The sequence below is a fragment of the Capra hircus genome, chromosome 11 (assembly GCF_001704415.2).
Source record: "Capra hircus breed San Clemente chromosome 11, ASM170441v1, whole genome shotgun sequence".
Classification (NCBI taxonomy): Eukaryota; Metazoa; Chordata; class Mammalia; order Artiodactyla; family Bovidae; genus Capra; species Capra hircus.
Window position 1 is genome coordinate 62,590,953 of NC_030818.1, and position 26,402 is coordinate 62,617,354.

Sequence of the window (26,402 nt, forward strand, 5' to 3'; positions counted from 1 at the left end):
GCCGCGGCAGCCCAGCCGGGTCTCCGCCCTGTTCCCGGTTCCCGAGCCGGGCCCCGGCGGCCTTTAAATGCCACCCTAGGCCGACACGGCGCGGCCCTCGCCACCTTTTTCCTCGGGCGACGGTAGCGGCACCCCGAGGAAGAAAGCAGCTTAGACTCTGCAGCTCCGTCCCGGCCGCGGCAGCCACCTCCGACCTCGGGGCCCGCGCCGCCTCCCCCGCCTCCCCCCGTCCCCCCTCCCCCAGGCCCCGCTGGCCCGGTCGGCGCCGGGCCCCCGGGCGTGCGCGCGCGCGTACCCGCGCGTGTGTGCGCGCCCCAGCCAGCCTCGGACGCGCGCCCCAGCCAGCCTCGGACCCGCGCCCCCGCCCGGCGCAGGACCGCCCCGGGATCCCCGCCCGCGCGCCGCGTCCCACGTCCCACGCCGCCCGGCCGCCAGCCGCGCACCCCGCCGCGCTGCGCGAGAAGATGGCGGGGTCGGTGGCCGACAGCGATGCAGTGGTGGTGAGTGCCGGCGAGGCGCCCCCTTCCCGCGGCCCGCACGGCCCCGCCGCTGGCTCCCGCCTGGCGGAGGCCCAGCCCCGCGCCCCCGGCGGGAGACTGCGCCCCAGTACCTGGTTAGAGGGAGCCGGCTGTGCGCGACCGGAGTGGGGGGAGGGCTGGAGGGGTGCCCCGCGGGAGGACCGCTGGCTGAGTGGAGGTGTTAGGGGCGGCCTGCGCGTGGGGGTGAGGTACAGCCCACTCCGCGCCGTGCAGACACTGGCCAGGTGTGAGTGTGCGCGGGTGTGAGTGTGTCCGGCGCGCGCGCCCCTTGTCCGCTCCCCCAACCCCCACGGCATCCCGGGGATTCCCCCTTGGAAATGGGTCCTAGCCTGGGGCTCGCGGGAGCAGTTGAGCGCGGCTGCTGCACTCCAGCCACATCCCTGGAGGACAGGCCTGGGCGACAGGTTCTAGGGGCGTTTGCGGTTGGAGAGGAGCTTGCCTTCCTCCGGAGCGGGCCTCTGGTTCCCCAGTGGGCCTCGACCTTCATTTTGATCTAGATCTGAAGGGTCTGGGGAGCATCAGAGGCTTAGCTACCTGATAGAAAGGACGGGTTTGGTTCCGGGGTTTTCTGCGGGTAAGCCTCTGTTGTGGGGAGGATTGCTGGATTCCTCCAGATTTGTATAGGTTCTTCCCTGCTCCTGCTAACACCCACCTCCGAAAGCCTTTGGAAAGCCAATCTGTGTGCTTCTATTTTTAGAAACTAGATGATGGGCATTTAAACAACTCCTTGGGCTCTCCAGTTCAAGCCGACGTGTACTTCCCACGACTGGTAAATGATTTTGTTCCCTCTTCGGTGTCTGCCTGTACCCTCTTGTATCTAATTGCATTTTCAAATGGGTCAAGTCCTAAGGAACTGAGGGCTTGGCTCTTCCCTAACAGGCTGTGAACTTTGTTTCTGCTCTCATCCTCTACAGATCGTGCCATTTTGTGGGCACATTAAAGGTGGCATGAGACCAGGCAAGAAGGTGTTAGTGATGGGCATTGTAGACCTCAACCCAGAAAGGTAAGGCAGATTCCTTGTCTCCTATGATGCTGTCAAAAATCTTGGGTTTCTCTGCCCACCCAAGCCAAATGAAAAATACGGAGACAGAGTTTGGAGAAAATAAAAGGGTGGCTTTAATCCTCAACCAGAGGAGGGGAGAAACAGCAGGCTAGAGCCTCAAGAACTGTGCGCCCCTCCCATGAGGAATGGCGGCGGGTGGTGATTATATAGATGAGGGGGTCAGTGATGAGGAACAAAGGTGTGAAGGTCTTGTATTCTTCTTCCTTTTGTATCATTTCAAAAACAGACTGGCCATCAGGTAGCCCAGTAGTTGGGTCCATTGTCTTGCATGAATTGTACTATGGCCTCCTTTCTGTGCAAAAAGAAAGGAAAAGAACTATGAGGGGGTCGTCTGCAAAGAGAGTGCTGTAAAGGTGAGCCCCAGACAGAGTGTGATCAGCATACCAGGTTAGTCTTGATTACCTACTACAGATCAGGAACAGTTAAAAGTGAAAAAAAGAGCTCAGAAAAGGGCAAGAGAAAAAACAAAACAACTTTTTCCTCTTTTTTCACTACAACACTGAGACCTATCCAGCAGTTACAAGGTCCTGCCTCACTCTTGTAGCTTTCTGCTGCTCTTCCAACCCCTGTGGCCAGTGTTACTGGTTGCAAGTGCCAAGAAAGTACTATGTTCCCATGAAAAGAATGTGTATGAATCTCAGCGGCCATTTCTCTAGACAGCTATTTATATCAGAGATTATAAATATAGACCCACATCATTTTCTCTTTGACCCTTAGGGAGGCCAAAGGACTTTTTTAAAAAAAAACACAGTGCTTGGAGTAAGAACTATCAGTATAAATGAGAACCAAACTACAAGATATTGTTTCCCTTGGTCAGTTTCCCCTGGCTGTTTTTGAGTCTTCTGAAATGGGTTAAAACACAGATGTGTGGGTAGTTTAGAGTATCTGAAATATCCACAGTTAGTTATTTTCATCTCTATCAAAGTTTTCTCCAGGGCCACCTCCTGTGGGTAACAAAATAAACTAGTTTGATTGTAATTCTACTTATCCATGGTCTTGTCACCTACCCCCCCCCCCCCCCGCCCCACCGCCGCCCTGTGGAGAGTAGTGGCCCAGTAAAAGCTGACCAGTCCAGAGAGGAAGAAGGAAATGGGAGCCTGGGTCTTTGTTAAATGTTATTTTGCTCAACCGTGAATAAATGAGATGATTTTCTTTTCAGCTTTGCAATCAGCTTGACCTGTGGTGATTCAGAAGATCCTCCCGCCGATGTGGCAATTGAACTCAAAGCAGTGTTCACAGACCGGCAGCTACTCAGAAATTCTTGTATATCTGGGGAAAGGGGTGAAGAACAGTCAGCGATCCCTTACTTCCCATTCATCCCAGACCAGCCATTCAGGGTGAGTACCTCGAGTGCTTCAGCTCCAGCCATTGGCAGGATGGTGATATTTTCATCTGAGATGTGCCAAGAGTGCTTTAAGCAGCCAGAATTTTTGCATGTCCAAGAAATTTGTCACCTGATGGGGAAAAAAAGAAAAATGATCAAAAGAGCTCTGTTTGCTGATATGAATTAATAATCAGTAGTAGCTCTTGGTTCTGTTTAGCCAGTATGTGTAAATAAACCCATATTTACATGTCTAGATTGTTAAGAATAAATACTTCTCTGTGTAGTATTCAGTATAGTACTAGGCATTTAATAGATAATTGTCCTAAGCTAACTATTTAATAAATATTAATAAATAGCTAGAATTTCTTTATTTTTTCTCAACCTTTAAGTAGTACCAGACCATATCAGTTATACCTTTTTTGAGACTAGAGCAATTATTATTTTATTTTCTCTTGTTCCCTTTGCTAATGAGGACTAGCAGTGCCGTTGCTCCCCTGGGCTTCCCTGGTAGCTCAGATGGTAAAGACTCTGCCTGCAATGCAAAAGACCCAGGTTCCCTAGGTGGGGAAGATCCTCTGAAGGAGGGCATGGCAGCTCACTCCAGTATTCTTGCCTAGAGAATTCCATGGACAGAGGAGCCTGGCAGGCTACAGTCCATGGGGTCATCAAGAGTCAGACATGACTGAGTGACTAATGCTGGGTTAAGCAGCCTCAGTCTACTTCATTGTCACAGGCTGTGTGGCTGATTGATAGATGCCTTCCCTTGGGCCAGAATGAGTATAGATTTGTTCCCCACTATCTGTCAGGCAGTAAGCACAACCCAAGTTTCCATTCCCATCAAATAGCATGAGCCGCATCTTCCTCTATGAAGGACAATGCCAAGTAAAATGTGCAAGTCAGTAATGTGTTAGAAAAGAATTTACTGACATGTGAGACTTGGTGATGAAGTGTCTGCGTTAAAGTTTGTTGTGCTTAGTCACTTCAGTCGTGTCTGATTCTTTGCAACCCTACAGACCGTAGCCCACCAGGCTCCTCTGTCCATGGATTCTCCAGGCAAGAATACTGGAGTGGATTGCCATGCCTTCCTCCAGGGGATCTTCCCCACCCAGGGATCAAATCCATGTCTCTTGCATCTCCTGCATGGGCGGACGAGTTCTGTACTGCTAAGCTACCGGGGAAGCCCTACACTTTGTTAACATACATCATAATAATGACAACTTGGTTAAAAGCTCCCTGTTTCATATATACCTAACAAACAAGAACTACCCTTAACCTGTTGCTCCTCATCTAGAAATGTACAAGGGCATTATGAATAAGTCATAATTTTTCTTCCCATCTTGGAGTCTTGGGGGTAAAGAAGAATCTATGACATTGATATCAGTGATAGAATAGAGACTAATTACCCTTCTAGCATAGCCTGGGGAAGGCACCCCTACCCTTCTCTAGAATGATAATGACCCTGAGGCTCCCCTGAACTGTGACAGTTTCTTAATGGTGACTCTTAATGCAGAGCTCATGAGTGTGAGTAACCAAAGCTTCTGCCCCAACAGAATAATGCTCCCCAACAACAAAATTGAGATGGAATCAGCCCTTCTTGGTGACATAATTTTAGTAATAATATGCATTAAATGTGACTAATATCACATATGGAGTCTCTCCTTACATGATGAATACAAATGCTTTTAATAAATACGTAGTGTAAAACCAGTGATTAAACTCTATGGTGAATTCCTTAAGTTAGAAAAAAGAGGAAGAAAAAGCTTTTACCATATGGAATCAGTATTTTTGTTTGGCTTAACAAAGCCTTGTTAATTACACATCCTTGGTCCAATGGTAATTACTGTGTATCCTTCTCTGCTTAGTGTTTATCTTGTTTGAGTATCCAAACTGTAATTACATGCTCCTAATGGGTACCTGCTCTGCCTTGTGAGGGGCTTCTCTGAAGGTGGGATAGAATTGTGCAGGGGATGAGGATGGAGGCATTAAGTGCCATATAGATAAATCTATACCACTTTATATCACTTTCTGGCATGCAATGAGAAGGGAGAAATAGTAAGGCAATTTTAAATCCTTCAAGGACATTGAATAGTGTAGAGCAATGCCTCCCAAAGTGTGTCCCTCATTCCAGCAACACCAGCATCATCAGTTTCCACCAACAACTTGGTGGAAAAGCACATTCTTAGACCTTACCCTTGACCTACTAAATGGAAAATTTAGGAGGGTGGAGTCCAGCAGTCTGTTCTATAGCCTTCTGTCTGATTCCAGTGCACTCTAGAGTTTGAGAACTGCTGAAGATGTTGCCTTTCTCTAAAATGAGGTATTTGTTCATTTTTCCCAGCAGAGTTCATTGAAATTATGAACTGAGGGTTTTATTTTGTTTTTTCCAGGTGGAAATCCTTTGTGAGCACCCACGTTTTAGAGTGTTTGTGGATGGACACCAACTTTTTGATTTTTACCACCGCATTCAAACGTTATCTGCAATCGACACCATAAAGATCAACGGAGACCTCCAAATCACTAAGCTTGGCTGATGTTTAAACCACGTCTGTTTCAAAGAGCATCAGGTGCCACAACTGCCTGACTGTTGATCTGGAAGAAGTGTCCTAGCAAGGTCTAAAGACTTAAAAAGAAAACAAAAAGGCAGACTTCACTGTCTCTTCTTTCTGTGCAGTTTAAATCCAAAATGACTTCAGCGGTCGTTTGCCCTTAGGAAGCTATCGGAACTAAGACACCGAGCCATTATCCCCAGAACAAAGTAATGCATTTATGCTGGATTTTGTTCAGACTAAACTGAGATGGATTTGTGACGATCTGTGATTTGGTAATAAGTTATTCATCTTTTCAAAGCAAGGTGATATTTCGAACAAAAGTGCTAAAGACTTAACAACAACAAAGACGGTACACAGAAATCAACTCATTTCTGCACTGAAGTGGAATTGTGTAGCACAACCAACATTTTAGTCAGGGTATTTAACATAGAATGTAGGTTGTTCAAGGGTTTTTTTTTTTGTTTTTTTTCCTTTTTGCACAGCATAATGTTAACTCAGATTTTTTAAGCTTTCTTGTAGTTATTTATTTCTACTCAGTGTATGTGTTAGAGATGATTAATGTCTCAAGAACAGCTTGTTATGAACTTTTGAATGTACAATTATCTTAGGTCTGAGTGGGGAAATTACCTATTACAGTCATGAGAAAGGTGAGTTTCTACCTTAAAGAGTTGAGTCTTATCCTCCTACCCCTAAACTTAGGATCTCTTGATATAAATTGCTGTAAGTGCTTTTGGGAAAACTTTGTAACAGTTCAGTAAGACTGCTTTTCAAGTTATTAATGATTATGTAAAATTCTACTTAACATTGCTTTTTCTCCATACTGTGAAATTAGCACAGTATTGGCATCCTTAAGACTAATTAACTACTTTTCACTGGATCTACATAATAGCTCATCAAGTTGTTATTAAGCTAGTTGAAAACACATTAAGAGGTGATTGCATCGGTAGTTTTAAAAATGGACTATTACATACATTTTTAAAGGTATAGTGTGAAAATGATTTGGGAATGCAATGGAAAGCAGAAGCAAATGGCCCCAAATAACTTACTTGGAAATAATTTATATCAACTTAAGCTGTTAGCTCATTGTATCACTTTTATTATGTGACCCTCACCAATCCCTACGCAATGCCTTTGGAGCTTCAGAGTAGAAGATGCTTCCTACTGTGTGGGCTCTGCTAAGATAGTACGATAAGACAAGATCCAACCTAGGAAATGATCCAGTTAGTTTATCTGAAAAGTTAACTCCCAGGACTCTAGGTCTTTGAGTCCAGCCAATAGTATGAATGCTCCAGTGAAGCTCTGGGAGTTTCCCTGTACTTGTGGAACTGATTAGACAGTAAGTAGTCTCCAGGAAAAGCCTGCAATGATACACACATCACTGCAAGGCAAGGGATGGTTGGAGTCCTGGGCGCTGGATTTCATAAACTGCATTGGCTTTGGAGAGAAGGACCCTTGGCATTGCTCTGGTCAGCTAGTTGAGGGTGGTAAGGGGGTGCTGGGGTGGGGGTGTATTTATATATAATTTAGGTTTTATTTGTACAGCATACTGCGTCTTGTTATGACACGTCCTTGTCCTGCTTTGCTTTTGAGTTTTTTTACACAACATGCAGAGGCACTGAAGTGGCCACGTCATTTTCACGTGTCAAGAATGTAGACAGTGTTTCAGTACCAAAGTTTAAGAAAAACTAAAATCGTGAATTTTTTTTATAGGTGATATATTTGGATTCTCCTCAGCTTTGAAACTGTTTAGCACAGTTCCACTGTGTTATGAAAGAAGATGCTTTATTCAATAAGACTGGCTGAGCATTGAAAAGCTTTATGTCCTAGCTGACTTAACCAACCATATTCAGTCAGGAAGGCTGTGTTCTGGCTCCGTATTTTGGAGCCCGTGACTAACCTTGTGCAGCCACTAGATTTTGTCAAGTATTTGTAGAAAGACCTAGAGGACACCCTGAAATATATTGGTAGGGGTTTTGAGTCTCATTGTGGTAGAAGACCCCCCCGCAACAGGAGGTTTTTCTTTGAGTTGTCATCCATTCTGCCCACTGCATAATTCAGCAGAAACTGGAGGAGTTGGGGGTGTAACTGTTGGAACTGACACTGTTCTCTCTACCTATCAGCTAACTGGTTAGCAGCCAAGCCCTTAGGCAGCTTAGTGTAAAGATACACTGTTAACCCTTCATTGTTCTGTGGGGTCAGTGAGAACCTCTTGGTTAAGCTTATTGAAATTTATCAGAATGATGTGATGGTTTGATTCAGGTATAATTAAGTTAGCGGGGGGCTAGTCCAGCTGCATTAATCATTAGCTGTAAACTGGAAACTGTTCACATCCTTTCATCGGCATGTGAGGTCTAAGGTGGAAATTCAGGATGAAAAGTGCAATTTTAAGCTTCACAGGAAAGCATGTGGGTGTGTAAGGTGTTATTCCTGACCAGAGCTCTAATTCTGCAATATGACCAAAACCAAGGAACATAAATAACAATCAGGCTCTGGGGGAATAATAGGCAGGCTTTAGACAATCTGTTCATTTCTGCATCAAAATTGGAGTGAATGTATATATCTACTTAAAAGTTAATAGAAGTGACTTCTATTTCTGGGCTATCCCAGAATTGTCTTAATTTTTTTAAAAATTTGAAACCCCATTTCAAATCATGCCAACCTTAGTTCAAAACCTCCAGAGGGATCGTTCTTAGAATTGTTGATGATTTGTTAAAATGGCAAATCCTTTCATTTGTATTAAGAAAATATCCAAAAAGAGGGCAGGAGCCCTTTTGCCTTGAGAGAAACACCTTTGGCATTTTCCAGCTACATTATTAATGTAGAAATAATGTTCCTATGATGACATATTTTCAAAGAAACACTTTCTTATTTACTGCGTGGTGTAAAATGTTGCTAAATGTGTTTTAGCGTTATGATGTCACTGCTGAAAGTTATTTGCACTATAATAAAGGAATTTTCTACAAAATGGTTTCCAATTTATACGGTGCTAAACTTGGTACCAGGTGTGATGTACTTGGGCTTCCCAGGTGGCTCAGTGGTAAAGAATCCTCCTGCCAATGCAGGAGACACAGGAGACTCAGATTCAACCCCTGGGTCGGGAAGATCCCCTGGAAAAGGAACTGGCAACCTACTCCAGTATTGTTGCTTGAAAACTCCCATGGGCAGAGGAGCCTGGCAGGCTGCAGTCCGTGGGGTTGCGGAGAGCTGGACTAAGCACACAGGCATGTGATGTACTTAGCCTGGACCATCTGGTAGCACAACCCTCCTTCCCTGACATGCTCACTCCAAGACCCCTTGTTTATGTGTTGCCCACAGTAATAAACTGATCAAGGGAAGGAAAGTGTCTGAGGGGGCCTCAGAGACCTAATGAGTTGTGTGTGCAATGGGTTATTTTTAAAATAAAATTTGCATATGGTAAATTCACATTTTTCTTGATGTGCATTTTGTGAATTTCAATACGTAAATGGATTCACATAACAATCACCTCAAACAGGATACAGAATCGTTCGATCACCCCCAAAATCCCCTTGTGCTATCACTTTATGGTTAAATGTGACCTCTACTCCCAGGCCTAATCAGGCAACAACTGACCCATTCCACCTGCCTATAGTTTTGCCTTTTCCTGAATGTCATATAAAGAGAATCATATAATCCTCTGGGATTGGTTTCTTGCATAATGTATTTGAGGTTCATATTGTGTGTATTAAGTTTTTCCTTTTTATTGCTGAGTAGTATTCCATTGTGTGGATAGACCAGGTTTCACCTGTTAAGGATGTAGTGGGTTCTTAATAAATTATTAATATAATCTTATTAGCACAGTGTGTATACAAAAGCAAGATTGTGTATACAATCTTTCCTGTGGTTTGAATGATTAAGAAGGAAACTTGATCCCTTAGCTATTATGACTACAAATAAAACTGGCTTATAGAAGTTTGCCTAGCTTTAGTTATAGGTAGTTTAGGAAAGATAATTTACTCAATATGCTGGATTTAGGGTACCTACTTACACTTTAGTTGGTTTTACTAATTCCTTCCTTTATTATTATTATTTTTTCATTTCTATTTGGTCTTTGTCACACTTTTTGCAGTGAAGTATAGGCAGCAGCATAGGCAGGGAAGGGCTTCCTAGTTGTTACTAGTGGTAAAGAACCAGCCTGCCTATGCAGAAGATATAAAAAGACTTTGAGTTCGATCCCTAGGTTGGGAAGATCCCTTGGAGGAAGGTATGGCAACCCACTCCAGTAATCTTGCCAGGAAAATTCCATGGACAGAGGAGCCTGGCAGGCTATAATCCATGAGGTCGCAAAAAGTCAGACATGTCTGAAGCAACTTGGCATGCACATTCATAGGCAGGGAAAGCCCTGTCAAAGTGGGAACAATTTGCTGAGGCTGCTGGGCAGAGGTAGGAGAGCTTCCTCTGCCCCCGTGGGATACAACAGTATTCTTGTTCTATGACAGCATTTTTAATTAGTCTAGAAGATATTTATAACTGGAGTGTCTGAGTGCCACAGACACTTAAGGACTTTTATTTATTCAGCAGGTATTTATTGAGCTCTGTCAATTGCTGTTCTAGATACTTGGACAAATCAATGAATAAAACAGACCCTGGTGCTTTTAAACTTCAGTATGCTGAAGAATCACCCAAGAAGCCTCCTTAGGGGGTAAAAGTCCATTCTCACCTTGGGAAATTATGTTTCAATGGGTCTGGAGTAGGTCTCAGGAGTTTGTATTTTTAAAAAACATCCTTGATGGTGTCAGTGGTCCCAGGTCCCAAACTAAGCAGCTCTGCCTTTGGGAATTCCATAAACATTTGCTGAATCAAGCTGTTGAGTTGTGCCAGGCTGTGGGATTCTGATCTGTGGGTATCTTTCTGTGAAAACTTCAACACTGGGGCATCCTGCTCTGCCAAAAAACCACCGTGCAACTTTAATTGTAACTTTACAACTATGTCTTTTCTCCCCACCTGCCCCCCCAGGTTTAACCTTCCTCACTCCCACCCCTCCCTTACTATAAACATTGTAGGGAAAGGAAGTGTCTTTCAACCAAGTTGTGTAAGAACCTTCCTTATTGGGGTGGCTTTAGGACCTCACTAGAACCCTCCCAGGGACTGGGGAGCCTGGTGGGCTGCCGTCTCTGGGGTCACACAGAGTCAGACATGACTGAAGTGACTTAGTGGCAGCAGCAGCAGAACCCTCTGTGTGTGTGAGTCGCTCAGTGGTGTCTCTTTGTGACTTCGTGGAGCCCACAAGGCTCCTCTGTCCATGGAATTTTCCAGGCAAGAATAGTGGAGTGGTTAGCCATTCCCTTCTGCAGGGGATCTTCCAAACCCAGGGATCAAACCTGGGTCTCTTGCATTGCAGGCAGATTCTTTTAACTCTGAGCCACCAAAGGACCCTGACACCTGTTTTAAGTAGCAGGTGCTCTGAGAAAGATTAAGGTTCTAGGGGAAGCTTACCTCGTTTCTTGGTAAACATTTCAATTAATTATTCATTTGCAGAATTGCCAGGGTGGGGCCCAATTTTTCTATAACGTAAATATACAAGGTGGCTTGTAACTTGTAAAGAGGGTAGAAAGTGAAAGTGAAGTCACTCAGTCGTGTCTGACTCTTTGCAGCCCTGTGGACTGTAGCCCACCAGGCTCCTCCGTCCATGGGATTGTCCAGGCAAGAATAATGGAGAGGGTTGCCATTTCCTTCTCCAGGGATCTTCCTGACCCAGGGATCGAACCCAGGTCTCCCACATTGCAGGCAGACGTCTGCTTTAACCTCTGAGCCACCAGGGAAGCAGTGGTAAAGAGGGTAGAGGGCAAGTGGTAATGGCCCAGCTGAGCTGTTTCACAGCATTTTGGAAATAAATTTCAAGTCTTCCTTTCACACTTGTTTCCTGATCACTGTGTTAATTTCACAATGATTTTTTTTTAAGTCTCTTGCAAAAGGCAAAGAACTGCTTTGGAAAGCATATATTTCATCATGAATTTACATAGGTATATACAAGGTGCCGAAACAATACTCAACCTAGAGAGAGAAGGGGAAGAAATAGCCACTGACGCTTTCTCTTGCTTTGGTACACCCTTCCATCCCCAGGGAAAGATGGTGATGAGGTGAGCAAACACAGAAGGGAAGCAGGCTTTGTTGTTTGAGAGGACCACACAGACAGTTCTAAATCATAGGCTCTGGCAGTGGCAAGCCAGCCACAGACCATGGGGATGATGGGTCTTCCAAGCTTTCATGAGTAAGAACAATAAGAAACATTTGCCATTAACTCCAGCACCTCCCTTTCTGTCAGTATTCTGTCGTTAATTCTGAAAAGACAGATGCAAATAATCAAAGCTTACCTGAACAGTTAGTCTGGGAACGGGAAGAAGAGAAGCAGTGAGGCTGCGATGAGGGTGAGAAGGAAGAGCCATCTGGACCTCAGGGATATAGTGTGTATATTGTGTGTGTTCAGATGGGCACTTTAAGTCTCCAGTCTTTATTTGCCTTGCATGGGAAATGGAAATAATGACACTTGTGACAGTGTGTTTTGAGAGCCAGCAGTGACAGAGGTGTAAGAATTTCTTACAGCTGATAAGGCCAGAGTTAAAATAATCATGATACCAATTTCTGTAATAATCCTGCATGATTTTGTAAGAAACAGTACTAAAAGTGTTAACCCTTGAAACTGTGTCTAATCCATTGGAACATGCTTTTCATATCATTTCATTGAAGCCTGTTTTATTTAAAATCTAGCCAAAATTAGCAGTGTATTAGGCAATGTGTAGAATGATGTTTTAAAATGTACTCTGGGATTTTTTTTTTTACTTTGAATTATTACAGCTGTTCCAACATTAGAAAGCATGGGTTTTTCCTAATGCAATAAAAATCACCTTTAGTTCAGCATAAAATTATTTTAATGCTGTGAAAGGTGAACAAGGAAGAAATACACAACATAATGAGATATGACTTAAATAATTTTTTAAAAGAGAGTCTTCCTAGAGTCCTATGGTCTGTTATTCTAATATTCTACTTAACCATTCATTTATCCTTCATTAAAACACACACACACACACACACACACATGTACGGACACAAGATCACAGTCTCTTTGTTTGAGGAAGTTAGAAATAGATACTGCTTTTTTGGTAAGGCTTTGATTAACATCAGATATTGGGATTACCTCATAGTTTGAGGTTTTTAAGGCACCTAACATTATCTTTGCTTTTACAAATATAAATTCCTGACTTGGGAATCCCCTTGCAATCCTCAACTTCAAAATTAAGTAAATTATTTTAAAAATTCAGCTTGCTAAGTTGCAAGGGCAAATCCTGGCCTTTTCATATAGTTGTTGCTCTTACAGCATGTGTGTAGAGTTGGTTCATATACTGAGAGAATCACTCATAACTGATGAAGCTACATAGAAAGAGAGCACTTTTATATGAAGGCACTGTGTTAGACAGTGTGGGTTATAAAAACATAAGAGACCTGTGCCATCTGCCCTTGAAGAACTTATGATCTTACTGAAAGACAGGTGAGGTACCTATGACATAAAACATAAGGATGACTGTAATATAGAGAGCCAGACTGAATGGGCAGAGAAGTACATATGACAGGAGTTCCCAGGAACACAACCTGTCCACTGGGGCGACCCAGGAGGGCATCTGGGTCTAATGGACCTTAGCTTGGCTTCCAACGGCCTGAATGCCCCTTGCTCTCTGTGCAACACCCAAACACCCCAGTATTATAGACCAACTTCAGGTTCGATCTGAGTTGAGATTCTGGCCTCCCAAAGGAGGAGTTCAAGGAGAAACATGGTATTCTTTAATTACAAAACACATGAGTCTCTGGTGAAGAGCAGACCCTTTCTCTAATGATGCCCCCAGCAAAGAAAGGATGGTCCGGACTTTCCTGGTGGCCCAGGCGTTCAAACTCCACACTCCCATTGCAGAGGGCATTGGTTCCATCCCTGGTTGGGGAACTAAGATCCCATATGCCCCACAGAAATACCAAAAAAAAAAAAAATGACGTCCTCATGGAATGTATGTGGGGAGATTGTATTGTAAATGCACTTCATGTATTCAACTTCACCTCCACACATTCGGCACCAAAACACAAAACAAAACAGAAAACACCACATAGAGGAAAACCACTTAGGACAATTCCACCTGTCCTCCCGTTGAAGGAGCAGAGGGCCTGAGAATGCAGTGTGACTCAGGCGCTTCTGCCTCCTGCGTCTCTCACAGGTGAGCTCTCTGGCTCCCCGCAGTGTCACACCAGTGTGCAGAGAGATCTTTGATCTTCCTCAGGCTTGCTTTCTAACTGCAAATCACATCTTTCTGGTGCTCAGCCAAATAAACAAAGATCTGCTCTATCACTGGATGAAAAATTGTGGTCTTGAATTCACTGAGAGCTCATCTCCCAAGTGACCCCTTCCTAAGGGACTTTTCAAGGGAAAATTTGACATGAAGCTCTTTTTGCCTTATATGCTTACTTTTGTGCCTAACCCATGTGTGAGACAGACTTTTGTTTATCTTGAATGAATAGCTTTCTTGTGTATACATAATGGCCAGCTCTTTGATAGCAGAATCCATTTTTTGAGTTCTGGCTCTAGACACAAGGCTGTTCAATAAAACTGTGGTGTTGGGGAGGTTCTATCTACTAATATAATTTACACAGTCCAATATGGTGGCCACTAGCCACAAGGGTCTATTAAGCACTTCACATGTGGCTGATGCCACTGAGGAACTAAATTTTAAATTTTATTGAGTTTTCATTAACTTAACTTTTTCTATGTGTCCTTGTGTGTGTATGTGTGACACATGGGCTTAGTTGCTCCATGGCACGTGGGATCTTAGTTCCCCAGACCAGGGATTGAACCCACATCCCCTGCACTGCAAGGCGGATTCTTAATCCCTGCACCACCAGGGAAGTCCCTCAGTAACCTAAATTTAAATAGCCAAATGTAGCTCACGGCTACCATATTGGACATCGCAGGTCTAGCACATCAGACCCTGCTGGGCTTATGTTTGGTCTCAATCCTCATATGCATATGACAGGTAGCAGAAGTTCCTATTTGAAACTAAGCCATGTTCACTCTCAAATTCAGGAAAGTCTAGACACTTTCTGAAGGCTAGTGGAGAAGTGGAGGCCTTTTCATAGAAGAGACCAAGACGCCCATGGGAAAGAACTTACCCCAGGGGAAACAAACAAACAAAAAAAAGAGTCCACAAGATGGCTTGTTTCAGGAAGATAGGCAAGCTTCAGAAGAAAGTGGCAACTATGCGGTCATATCTGCGTTGTCACTCACACTGTCCCACGCCCAGTGCAATGGAGCCATTCCTGAACCTAGGAACAAGGGGCTGCAACCCACGCCCTGCTCCCTGTAAGCCCCGCTCCCCTGTAAGCCCCGCTCCCCGGAGCATTGAAGGACAAGGAAGTGGCGGTGCAGGAAGCATGTAGCCAACATTTCTGAACTGCTCCTGAGTGCCAGGCATGGTGCCAGGTGCCGCCAGGGCTGACAGCTGCTGCAGCACCTGCCTGGGCCCTGCCTTCAGCAGCCTCTGCGCAGTTGTCCACAGGGCACCAATGCCACTGCTGAGCATAGAGAGCACAGCCCCCACAGCGCTGGGAATTGCCATGATGATCTGAAGCAATTTTTTTTATGGTTAACACCACTGCGTTTATGTATTTGTTTAACGTTACTGTAAGTGGCTGGTCTCATGTGAACAGTCTGGGGTTCACCTGAAGCCATTCTTGAAAGCAGGCATATTCTCCTCTGTCCTCCTTGTCATATCCTCAAAGATAAGATATTATACTGGCCAAGAATGGCCAGTGGGAGAAAGAGCATTTTACCACACTTTACATGAGAAACAAAGGAATAAAAATCCTCACTAGATATTTTTTCTCCTCAAGTCCCTCTTTAGCTTCTAGCCTTCTCCAACCCTCTCCTTGGTTACTTCTTAAATCTCCCTAATTCCTTTCCTGATGCAGAGCTATTGGACCTGTACCAACTTTCCTAGGGGGCTTTTTAAAGCACTTACCTAGCAAAAGGTCACTTTATCCATAGGGGAGATTCATTCCCTAAGAAAAATAAGAATTCTCCATCATTTTGATTTCTAGTTTCTTTAATACCCTGTGTCATTTCCAGAAGAACTCAAGGCAGCCAAAAATGAGGCCATTAAGAGGAAAATGCCAGAACCTTCTGGTTCTATCTTCCTCAGGTTTAATGTCTCCTCATCAACTTTCCCAACAACTTAATTTTGAAGAAGGTGCCTCCTCTCTCTCAGTGTTCTTTGACCTGTTTGTCTGTTTGCTTAATGTTCATCTCTCCTGCTAAATGATCATTTCCCACAGGGCAGGTACCATATTGATCATGTTCACTACCACACCCTAAGCATGTGGCATGGGGCTTGTCACAATAAATGATGAATGGATGTCTGTCAGATGAATGAATGGTTGACAAATGCAGTATTGGTTATCTATGGCTGGGCAACAGATTATCCCAAAATGTACCAGCTTACAACAACAATGATCATTTATTATCTCACACAGGAATCTAGGAACAGCTTTGCTGGGTAATTCTAACTCAGGGACTCTCATGATGTGACAGTTACACTATCTTCCAGTGCTGCAGTCCTCTGAAGGCTTGACTGGTCCTCCATAAAGTGTGCTTTCTTTGCATTTGGCAACAATTTTTTACGGGACCAGCTTCTCTCCACTCAGAGGTACCGTGCAAAGGAAAAAAAGCATTAGGAAAGAGAGATTGGCATTCAAATCCTGCTGCTTACCAGCTCCATGATCTCTTTGTGTAAGTCTTGACAAGTCTGAACTCTGTTTTTTAATCATTCCTAATTTTTCTCTTCTGCAATAGGGGCTTGCACGACTCTTCTTTGCAAGACAACTGTAAGGCTTAAGCAAAAGGAGGTCCATAACGCACCGAGCATAGCATGGTGTGTAATAAGAGCTCGATAAGTGGTGGCTGTTTGAGTGATGACTCCCTCACCTGATCCTGTATATTCTGGACCTCAGCTTAGCAGTTCTGGTACCTGCTGGGTGGTAGAGTTGGCGAGGTTCTCACGTTGCCGATGAGAAAAACAAGTCCAGAGTGCTTAAGTGCTGGTCCACAGGGTGGCTTTGCTCCTTACTGCTTGTCGGGATCCTGGGCAGGGCTCTCTGAGGATCACCAGTGATCACCAGCTCAGGAAGGGTGACGAGTGGCCCGAGACAGCGGTCTCCCACCTCAGTTCCCCCAGGCCATTCTTGAGGGGGAGCTGGGACTCTGGTTAACGTCTCACCTGAATCTTCAGGGGAGGTTCCTGTGCCTGACCCTTCTCCCCACGCTGGGTCACAGGGATTAATTAGCGGCTGGTAAAACAGCAGTGACAGCGTCCTTATCCCAACGAGCCACCCGAGTGCCTCCAACAGCTACAGACAGATGGAAAACGACCACTTAGGCCTTAATGAGCTTGCTCAGCGGTAATTCTGGGGAGTCCTAAGAGTCTTAGCAGTCATCCAATCTTGTAGTTACTGTTGTTGTTTGGGTTTTCTGGGTTTATTTTGGCTTTTGTTTGTTATGGGGTTTTGGGGTAGGGGGGTGTTTGTTTGTTTGTTTAGGATTTTCCTCACTGAGCAGACTCTTGCTTTGATTACTCAGCCAGGCTGTCACCTCCTACTCTGTGGGTAGATTTTCAGTCATTTGCAGACGTGAGATTATGAGGCTGTGTGTGCGTTTGCCTGCTTTCTAACTGCCTTCAGTTCACCTGAATGGCTTTCATCTTTAACCCAAAGAGCACGCACTTCTTTTCCGAATTCAATCTAGAACCTGTGACAACCCACTCAGGGCACTAGAGGAGAAAGAGGCCAGACTTTCTCTTTTCCAAAAAGAGTAACTCCCTGGTTAAGCAAAGAATAAACATCAGACAGTTTTTAGGTCAGCAGGGTCAGGTGGAGTACCCTTCACAAGTTTTGATGAACACCTCTGTATGTGAGACACCACCATGAAATTTAAAGTTAGTTTATGTTCACAGTGCAATAGGCTCAAAGTCCACTTCACCTCACCCATGACCTAAACAGAGGGAAAATTCCTACTTATGCATGAATTTGTACAAGCAGAGTGTCTGGGCCAGGAGAGTACCACCGAGACAAGAAAGTTCTGGGTGGCTGGAGAAGGCAATGGCACCCCACTCCAGTACTCTTGCCTGGAAAATCCCATGGATGGAGGAGGCTGGTGGGCTGCAGTCCATGGGGTCGTGAATAGTCGGACATGACTAAGCAACTTCACTTTCACTTTTCACTTTCATGCATTGGAGAAGGAAATGGCAACCCATTCCAGTGTTCTTGCCTGGAGAATCCCAGGGGCTGGGGAGCCTGGTGTGCTGATGTCTATGGGGTCACACAGAGTCAGACACGACTAAAGTGACTTAGCAGCAGCAACTTGTTTGCAGTGAGTGGTGGCCACCACAAAATCAGGCTCCAGAGCATCACTCACCCCTAATCCTGGGTGTGCTGTTCCCCCCAGGGGAGTTATACTCTGGAGGTGCAGCCCCGCCTCTAGAAGACACTTGGGAAGAATGCAAAGAAAATGTCTGCAAGGACAGCATATTGATCCTGCAGGAGTGGGACCTGGAAGGCTAGGTCTAAGATGAGAGAGGGAACTGACAGGAGGCATAGATCATTCAGTGATCTGATATTGTCATTCTTTAAAACTAAGGTCCAGGGAGATGAAGTCAACTGCTTAAAATCACAGTTTGCCATAGACCTGCCTCCTAGGCTAGGACGTATGGCAGGAGAAAAGCCAGGAGCAGGAGGAGGCGGCATTATAAGTGGAGGTGACATGGCAGTTTCTGAGGCTGCTTGAGAGGCACTGAAAGGCAGGGACCTGGGAACTCCATGTACTTCACATGTTTTCCAGGGATTATCCCAGCTTAGTGAATAATGAAGGCAACTCTCCGAGAAATTGAATTTTGCTTCAAGGGTAAGGGAAAAAAGATGCAGAAACAGAGAAGGGCCTATTCAATTTAGTTGGAGGCCCAAAAAGAGAAGGACTGAGTTGAAGCCCTGTCAGGTGACTTTGGGATGCTGCATGCAGATACAGCAGTCTGCCGGAAGCATGGCAGGCAGTTCAGGTCCACAGAGATGCTTCCAGCAGAAAGTCTGTTGAAAGAGAACAGAGGTAAACTGTTCATCATGGGGGTCTCAAGAATTGGACACGACTTAGCAACTAAAACCACCACCTTGGTACCTAAAGAGATAGTGAAATAAGAAAAAAAAAAAAAGAGAGATAGTGAAAGTGTTAGTCATGTCTGACTCTTTGCGACCCCATGGACTGTAGCCCACCAGGCTCCTCTGTCCATGGGCTTCTCCAGGCAAGAATACTGGAGTTGGTAGCCATTCCCTTCTCCAGGGGATCTTCCTGACCCAGGGATCAAATCCATGTCACTTGCATTGCAGGCGGATTCTTTACCATCTGAGCCATAAGGGAAGCCCAGTGGTACCTAAGAATGACATAATTATCCAAAGACAAGGGCTAAAGGCCAACTCTGCCTGGTGCACCTGCCACCCACATTCCTATCAGCCACTGGCTCTCAGGGATGGGCTTGCCCCTAGGACTCTCCACCTTGTGGAGGACTGTTCATCCCTATGAAATGAGGAAGGGCAAGGGTCCCTAAGGACCCTCCATGTTAGGCTGGCCAATGGAAATATAGACCCTGAGAGGAATGGGTGAGAAGGATGGGGGTACTGGACCTCAAGTTCCCCTAACTATTGGAGCCACTCCATACCCTGAAGTGGGACACTGAGCAGCCCATGTTGGGGAGGGACGGTGTGTGTGTTTGACTCCTTGGTGGGCAGGAGGCTGAACTAAGTCTGCACTGCAGAGTCAAGCCTGCAACATCTGGAGCATCACTCGGGACAAGAAGAACAGAGAGCAGGCACACTCTCTGTTTCTGCACGTCTCTTTACCACTACATGCCCCAAATGATGAGCTTTTAATAGATCTCCTTCCAATAATGGGCTTCCCTGGTGACTCAGACAGTAAAGAATTCGCTTGCAATGTGGGAGACCTGGGTTCGATCCCTAGATTAGGAAAATCCCCTAGAGGAGGGCATGGCAACCCACTCCAGTATTCTTGCCTAGAGAATCCCCATAGACAAAGGAGCCTGGCGGGCTATAGTCCATGGGGTCGCAAAGAGTTGGACATGATTGAGCGTCTAAGCATACTTCCAATAACGACCAATGACATAATGTGGTTCTCAGGTCATTGGTGATGAGCCTGGCCATCTAGGGCTTGGCCCGATCAAGACTTGGGCTCACCTCTATTCCCAGGTGGGAAGGAGACAAGTGACAGTCTTGTGTGGTCCTTGGACTTGTGCTACACTCACTTGGTCAATGTCATGTTCCTGTAATCATCATATCCTGTGGCCTCTGGCCTCCAAAGGGTTCCATTTCTGCTGAAAACACTGTAAAAAGAAATCTCTCTGCTTGTCAAACAACAGTTTGTGCGCTTCAGAGGGTGTGAATGCTGAGACTTCCTATTTTCTGTTCCTTTTCTGAAGTGCAAAGGGCAGCTGATGGGCCAAGAGGCTGTTCCAGATTAAAGCCCTCTTGCCAGGCTTCCCACAGATCTCCCAGCACACAGCCTCCTGAAGTACCAAGATGCCCAGGCCAGCCTTTCCTGTCAGGAGTCTCACCTGGACAGGAAAAATAGACAGGCTTCCTAAAGGCATTTTATAAAGCAAAAGAGAGCACTTTTAAAAATTCAGATCTTTGAAAACAGACACTCCCAAACAGTGCTGGGAGACGTGTGCTTTGAAGAGCTTTGTTGGCAAGCCATTTGGCAAAAAGCATCACGAGTGCATCTGCCATTCGAAAATCCCATTGAAAGTGCAGGTGGGAATTCCACTTCTAGGAACTTACCTGAGGAAACAGTCTAAGATATGCCTAAAGACTGAGATGCCAGGGAATTCATTACAGCCTATTTAGAACAGGGAAAAAGCTGGAAACAACCTAAATGGAGAATAGCTTCAATAAATAAGTGTGATCATAAGAAGAATCCTACCTAGACTGTTACTACTAAAATACTGTAAAGTGAAAGACAGGAGGGAAAAAAGTGGAGAGAGGAAGGAAGGAAACAAACAAGACAGTAGGTACAATAAAATCTTATTTTTGTAAAAATGTATGAAGGACACATTTCAAGGCGTAGTATAGGATTATGTGTAAATTTTATTGTCTTCCTTTTGCTGTTCAATACATTCTAATTTTTCTGCAGGAAACACACATTCATTCAGTCTTTCAAGAAACATGTATTGAGTAACTACTAGGTATCAAGAGCTATGCTAGGCCATTACTGAGAGAGAAGATTTCTGTACACCAGAACTTTCTGATCTATTGCTACTTGTACAATTTTTTTTAATTAATTGTATTATTTAGTACTGTAGAAGACCCTTGAGAGTCCCTTGGACAGCAAGGAGATCAAACCAGTCAGCCCTAAAGGAAACCAACCCTGAATGAATATTCATTGGCAGGACTGGCGCTGAAGCTTGAAGCTCCAATAATTTGGCCACCTGATGTGAAGAGCCAACTCACTGGAAAAGACCCTGATGCTGGGAAAGATTGAGGGCAAGAGAAGGGGACGACAGAGGATGAGATGGCTGGATGGCATCACTGACTCAACAGACATAAGTTTGAGCAAATTCCGGGAGACAGTGAAGGACAGGGAAGCCTGGCATGCTTCGATTCATGGCATCGCAGAGTCGGACATGATTTAGCAACGAACAACAACAATAGTAGTAATCATATTACTTAGGTAATTTTCAGCCTAGAGTCCAGGAGTGATTTATACCAGAGGCTCTCCAAACAATTCCCTGGTAGCTCAGCTAGTAAAGAATCTGCCTGCAATGCAGGAGACCATGGTTCAATTCCAGGGTCAGGAAAATTTGCTAAAGAAGGGATAGGCTATCCACTCCAGTATTCTTGGGTTTCCCTTAGTGGCTCAGCTGGTAAAGAATCTGCCTGCAATGCAAGAGACCTGGGTTCTATCCTAGGTTGTGAAGATCCTCTGGAGAAGGGAACGGCCACCCACTCCAGTATTCTGGCCTGGAGAATTTCATGGACTACACAGTCCATGGGGTCACAAAGAGTCAGACACGACTGAGTGATTTGCACTTTCACTTTCACTGTACAAACAAACCACCATGCTTGGCTGAAATCCACGGCCCTCCTATCGCTTTCTCCCACGTCCTTCTCCTGCTTGTCATGACAAAGCAAGCATAAGCTTTGGAAGGGCAGTAGGGAAATCCAGACCTGCCTTTGGAGAAGGCTGCATTTTTGGTAAGTATCTGGAGGTATGACTGATTTGTGTGGGAAGCCGGATACCTGTGGTGAGAGATGGGGCAATGGGATAAACAGCCAGAATGGCTGTGACTCCAGCCTTGCTGAGGCATCTAGGTGGCTTTCACAAAGTCAGTAATGTCTCTGCACCACACTTTTCCTGTGGGAATGTTTGCCTTGCCTGTAGGTCTAATCGGATTAAAAAAAGGAAAACATATCTGCCCTGTCTACCTGCATGGGGAGTTGCCCCAGGATGGCCCAACCTGTGGCCACAGCAGGTTGAACCAGGAGTGGACACCACCCTCACATAGGTCTAATCAGACTTCCTGTCCTGGGATTGTATCTTATTTTTTAAAACATTTTATTTTATATTGGAGTAGAGTTGATTAGTAATGTTGTGTTAGTTTCAGGTGTACAACAAAGAGATTCAGTTATACATATACATGGCTGTATTCTTTTTCAAATTCTTTTCTTAATTAGATTGTTACAGAATATTGAGCCCAGTTCCCTGTGCTACACAGTAGGTCCTTGCTGGTTATCTATTTTAAATATAGCAGTGTGTACATGTCAATCCTAAACCTCTCCTGGGATTTTAGAATAAGTACCAGGAGGTTCAGGCTCAGTTTGAATTGATTTTTTGAAAGGAAGAAATGAAAAGCCTCAGTCTCTGGGCTTGGCCATCTTTGAGAGAGCAAGTTGGACTATAGAAGAACAGAGCAGCTTGTGGGGCAGAGTTGAGACACGTTCTTGACTGATTTCCAGTTGCCGAACCCTGGCCTGGCCTGAGACCGAACTTTCCTTCTATCTTCAGGTCTGAGGAAATGCCCTCATCTTTTATCTTAAGTTCCCCAGTTTTGCTCACGGCTAGCTTAAATGGTCTCAGCTTCTCAAAACTAAAGGGTTCTAACTAATAAATACCCTTGCTCACAAAGCTGGTATGAAAATAAAATAGATTCATTTTACACAAAACATTTGAAAAAATGTTTAAAAAAACAGACTTAAATTTGTAGTTAGGGCAGGATCACAGGCTCTGACTGTCTTTTTTTTTTAGCCCCAAATTAAAGAAAACTCTGCTGATTTCAACCCTATCCTTGCCACAAGTTTAAAAGTACATGTTGCATCCAATTTCTGTGTTTTGGGTGAGGGAAAGGCTGTGGGGAATGTGCCTGTGACTGAAGGCAACATGATCCTTGAATTCTATATTAGAATCAGTAACCCTGACTACTCTACCAACAAACTCCCAACTTCAGCAATTTGCAAAATAAAAAGATAATGCCCACCTCCTGTCTAAGCCCAAGGGTGTTGGCAAGGAAGCTCTGCTTAAACCCGTTATCTGGGAACCTAGGTTTCTTCTACTTTTCTGCTTTTGCCACTTGGCATACCTTCCTTCCAGGGCCACAGAGTTCCCCATGGGTCCTCTGTACCCAGCCAGCAGATAAGGGAAGAGCAAGTGAGAACACAGAGATCTCCTGGAACGTTTTTAAGGAGCCAGGCCTGAAGATGGAAGACTTTATTTCTGCTCATATTCCATTATTCAGAGTTGAGTCACATGGCCCCACTTAACTATGAGAGAGGTTGGGAAAATGTAGGCCACCTACAAGTCCACAAGGAAAACGAAATGCTGTGAGCATCACAGTCCCTGACTCCATCGTTTAGCCCTCTCCCCCTGACTCCTGTTAGTAGTTGTCTCTGGCCTGCTGTCATGCAACCAATAATACAGGGATTGGCAAACAACCGGCCTGTGGGTTATATCCCACCTACAGCCTGCTTTTGTAAATAAAGTTTTATTGGAACACAGCCATACCCATTTGTTCATTTCTTGTCTTTGGCTGTATTTCTGTGATAATGGCAGTGTTGAATAATTTTGACGAACACCACAGACCACAAAGGCTGAAACGTTTACTCTCTGGACCTTTACAGAAAAATTTGACAACTTCTACAAAAAATACATATGCTTTCTAAATTCCAAAAGTATGTTGATCCCTCTATGTCTTTTCTTTCTGTGTTTCCTTGCCCTTGTGGGTCAGTTTGCTGCCCTGGGCAAACCAGTGAATGAGACCACATGTGGTGAAGCATTCCATTGTGTTGGGAAGAACTTGGGTGCTCACTTTTTCTGGGGTCATTGGGCATTTTGATGATTGTCATAACATTGCTGAAGTTTTCGCTATTTTTAGGCTTAAGGAAACTCTTTCTGAATTTAATTCTTTGCACTTATTCAACCTCTAAATGAAGTTCCCATATCATCTGGAAGTTTTTATATGTTTTCAATTAATGGAAGAAGCCATTAATGTGAGTGTGGCCAACTCAAGAACAACAACAACAAAAAACCAGATTATAGGAAGAGCAAAAACTGGAAAGAGAGCTGAGCAATGCTATGATAAGCCTCACAAACTGCAACCCTAACTCTACTCCTATAAAATTATCTTATTGTTGCTACTGAAAAAATGCCTAACTGCAAAATATGATTTACTGCCTAAGCTGCGCTATCTTTATAAATTAATATTATATGCCACTTAGGTCATTTTAAATTAACAATAACTAGATGTTAACAATAACTAGATGCTTCATTTTCCCTCATTATATATGATGTTATTATACTTTGCTGTATGATCGAGACCTCTTGGATCCTTTATTTAATGAAGATTTTTGAGACTTCAAAAGAGCCTGCCTCCCCTCTCAAATGGCCTTTTCTTGCCTGGAATTTCTGTGATTCACTGTAGTGCCATCAAATCCCAGCCACTTGCCAAGCCTTTCTGCAATGTTTCTAAGGACATAGGTTTGGTTTCTAAGAGCACCGACACGTCTCGCCTCTCCCAGTGCTCAGAGTTTCCACCTTCTGGTTTGGGGCTTTGGCCAGACCCACACCCTGTTCGCAGATGTGCCAGAAGGAGCCCAGACCCTCTGGCAGAAGCACTGTCTTTTCCGCCTGTGGAGTGGCTGGTGGGGCGGTGATGTGGTTGTTGTTCCCCTCCCCCAAGTCACAGGGAGACTCTGAGGTTGGGGCTGGAAGATATGCAGTCTCTTCCTCTGGGCCCCACCTGAAAGAGAAGTTCTAGGCTACAAAGCTTATGAGGAATTTTTGTTTGCTGCTTTGTGAGTCTTGTTCATGAATCCCCCTTTTCCATGGATTATTGGGGCATTTGAGAACAGAAATTCCAGGGGCTCCAGCTGAAACCAGGGGAAACCTCTCTGCCCCCTAAAGGGTCTTGCTAGAATGTAAGCTCCATAAAGACAGGTAGCTTTGTCTCTTCATTGATGGATTCTAGAACAGTCCTGCTAAGTCGCTTTAGTCGTGTAAGACTCTGTGCAACCCCATAGACGGCAGCCCACCAGGCTCCCCCGTCTCTGGGATTCTCCAGGCAAGAACACTGGAGTGGGTTGCCATTTCCTTCTCCAGTGCATGAAAGTGAAAAGTGAAAGTGAAGTCGCTCAGTCGTGTCTGACTCTTAGCGACCCCATGGACGGCAGCCTACCAGACTCCTCCGTCCATGGGATTTTCCAGGCAAGGGTACTGGAGTGGGGTGCCATTGCCTCCTAATACATATTAACTGCTCAAGAAATATTTGCTGAATGAATGACTCTTAGACAGATGACTGACCAAATGGCATTTGGGAATGACTCTGTGTCTGCTTACTGATACTTCTTTTCTCATTTCAACAACACTAACAACAACAAAAATGGGTTTTATTTAGATAATATTTACACGCAAAGAAATGTATAGGTCTTCAGTGCACAATCTGATGAACTTTGAGAATAGATATTCCCTATGCATCCAAGGGCTTCCCAGGTGGTAAAGAATCCACCTGCCAATGCAGGGGACATAAGAGATGTGGTTTCGATCCCTGAGTCCAGAAGATCCCCTGGAGAAGTACATGGCAACCCACTCCAGTATTTTTGCCTGAAGAATCCCAAGGATAGAGGAGCCTGGCAGGCTACAGTCCATAGGGTCACAAGGAGTAAGACACAACGGAAGCAACTTAGCACACACATACCCATGCAACAATGTTCCAATCAAGTTTTATAATATTTCCATCACCACAGAAAAGAACAATGCCTTGTATTAATCAGCTTGGGGTCCCTCCCTTTATATAGTCCCTTTTAGAGTTCACATTTCATTTTATCCTATTATAAGAACTCATGTGAGCCTACACCTACCAAAATATAAGCTCGGTGAGGTTGAAGATACCATGACTTGTCATGGCATGTCTGGAGCCAGGTAACTAAATCGATGTTGAAGTATGCACTCCTGGATAATCCGAAGATAAGTCTTACATCAAAGATGCACCGGGGTGCATGTGACCTATTTCTGAGTGCAGCGCTGGGTGCGGAGCACAGAGAGAAGACACAGGGTGGAGGAGAAGGAGAAGCCAGCTAAGGCAAAGAAAGAACAGAAAAGGTTCAAGAAGGGCCAGATAGTGGGACACACAGAGACTTCACAATTTTGTCTCAAGTCAGATCTACTATTCTTGCCAGCAAAAGGATTCCCTTCCCAGTCACTATATGAAAGACTAGTGTGCTCCATCTCCATACCAAATCTCACATCCCACGTTTGCAAATTAGCAGTGCTTCACACTCAGTGGATGTTCAACGCAAGATTCTTCAACAGAATTTACTGAATACCTGTCTTT

General features: G+C 44.7%; 1 protein-coding gene across 1 annotated transcript; it reads left to right on the forward strand.

Annotated features, from left to right (window-relative positions):
• On the forward strand, positions 357–8,440 carry LGALSL (galectin like). The gene is made up of 5 exons (XM_018055421.1): positions 357–500; positions 1,237–1,308; positions 1,454–1,542; positions 2,762–2,939; positions 5,314–8,440. Exons 1-5 carry the CDS (start codon positions 465–467, stop codon positions 5,455–5,457), a joined length of 519 nt encoding a protein of 172 aa, XP_017910910.1. The 5' UTR covers positions 357–464; the 3' UTR covers positions 5,458–8,440.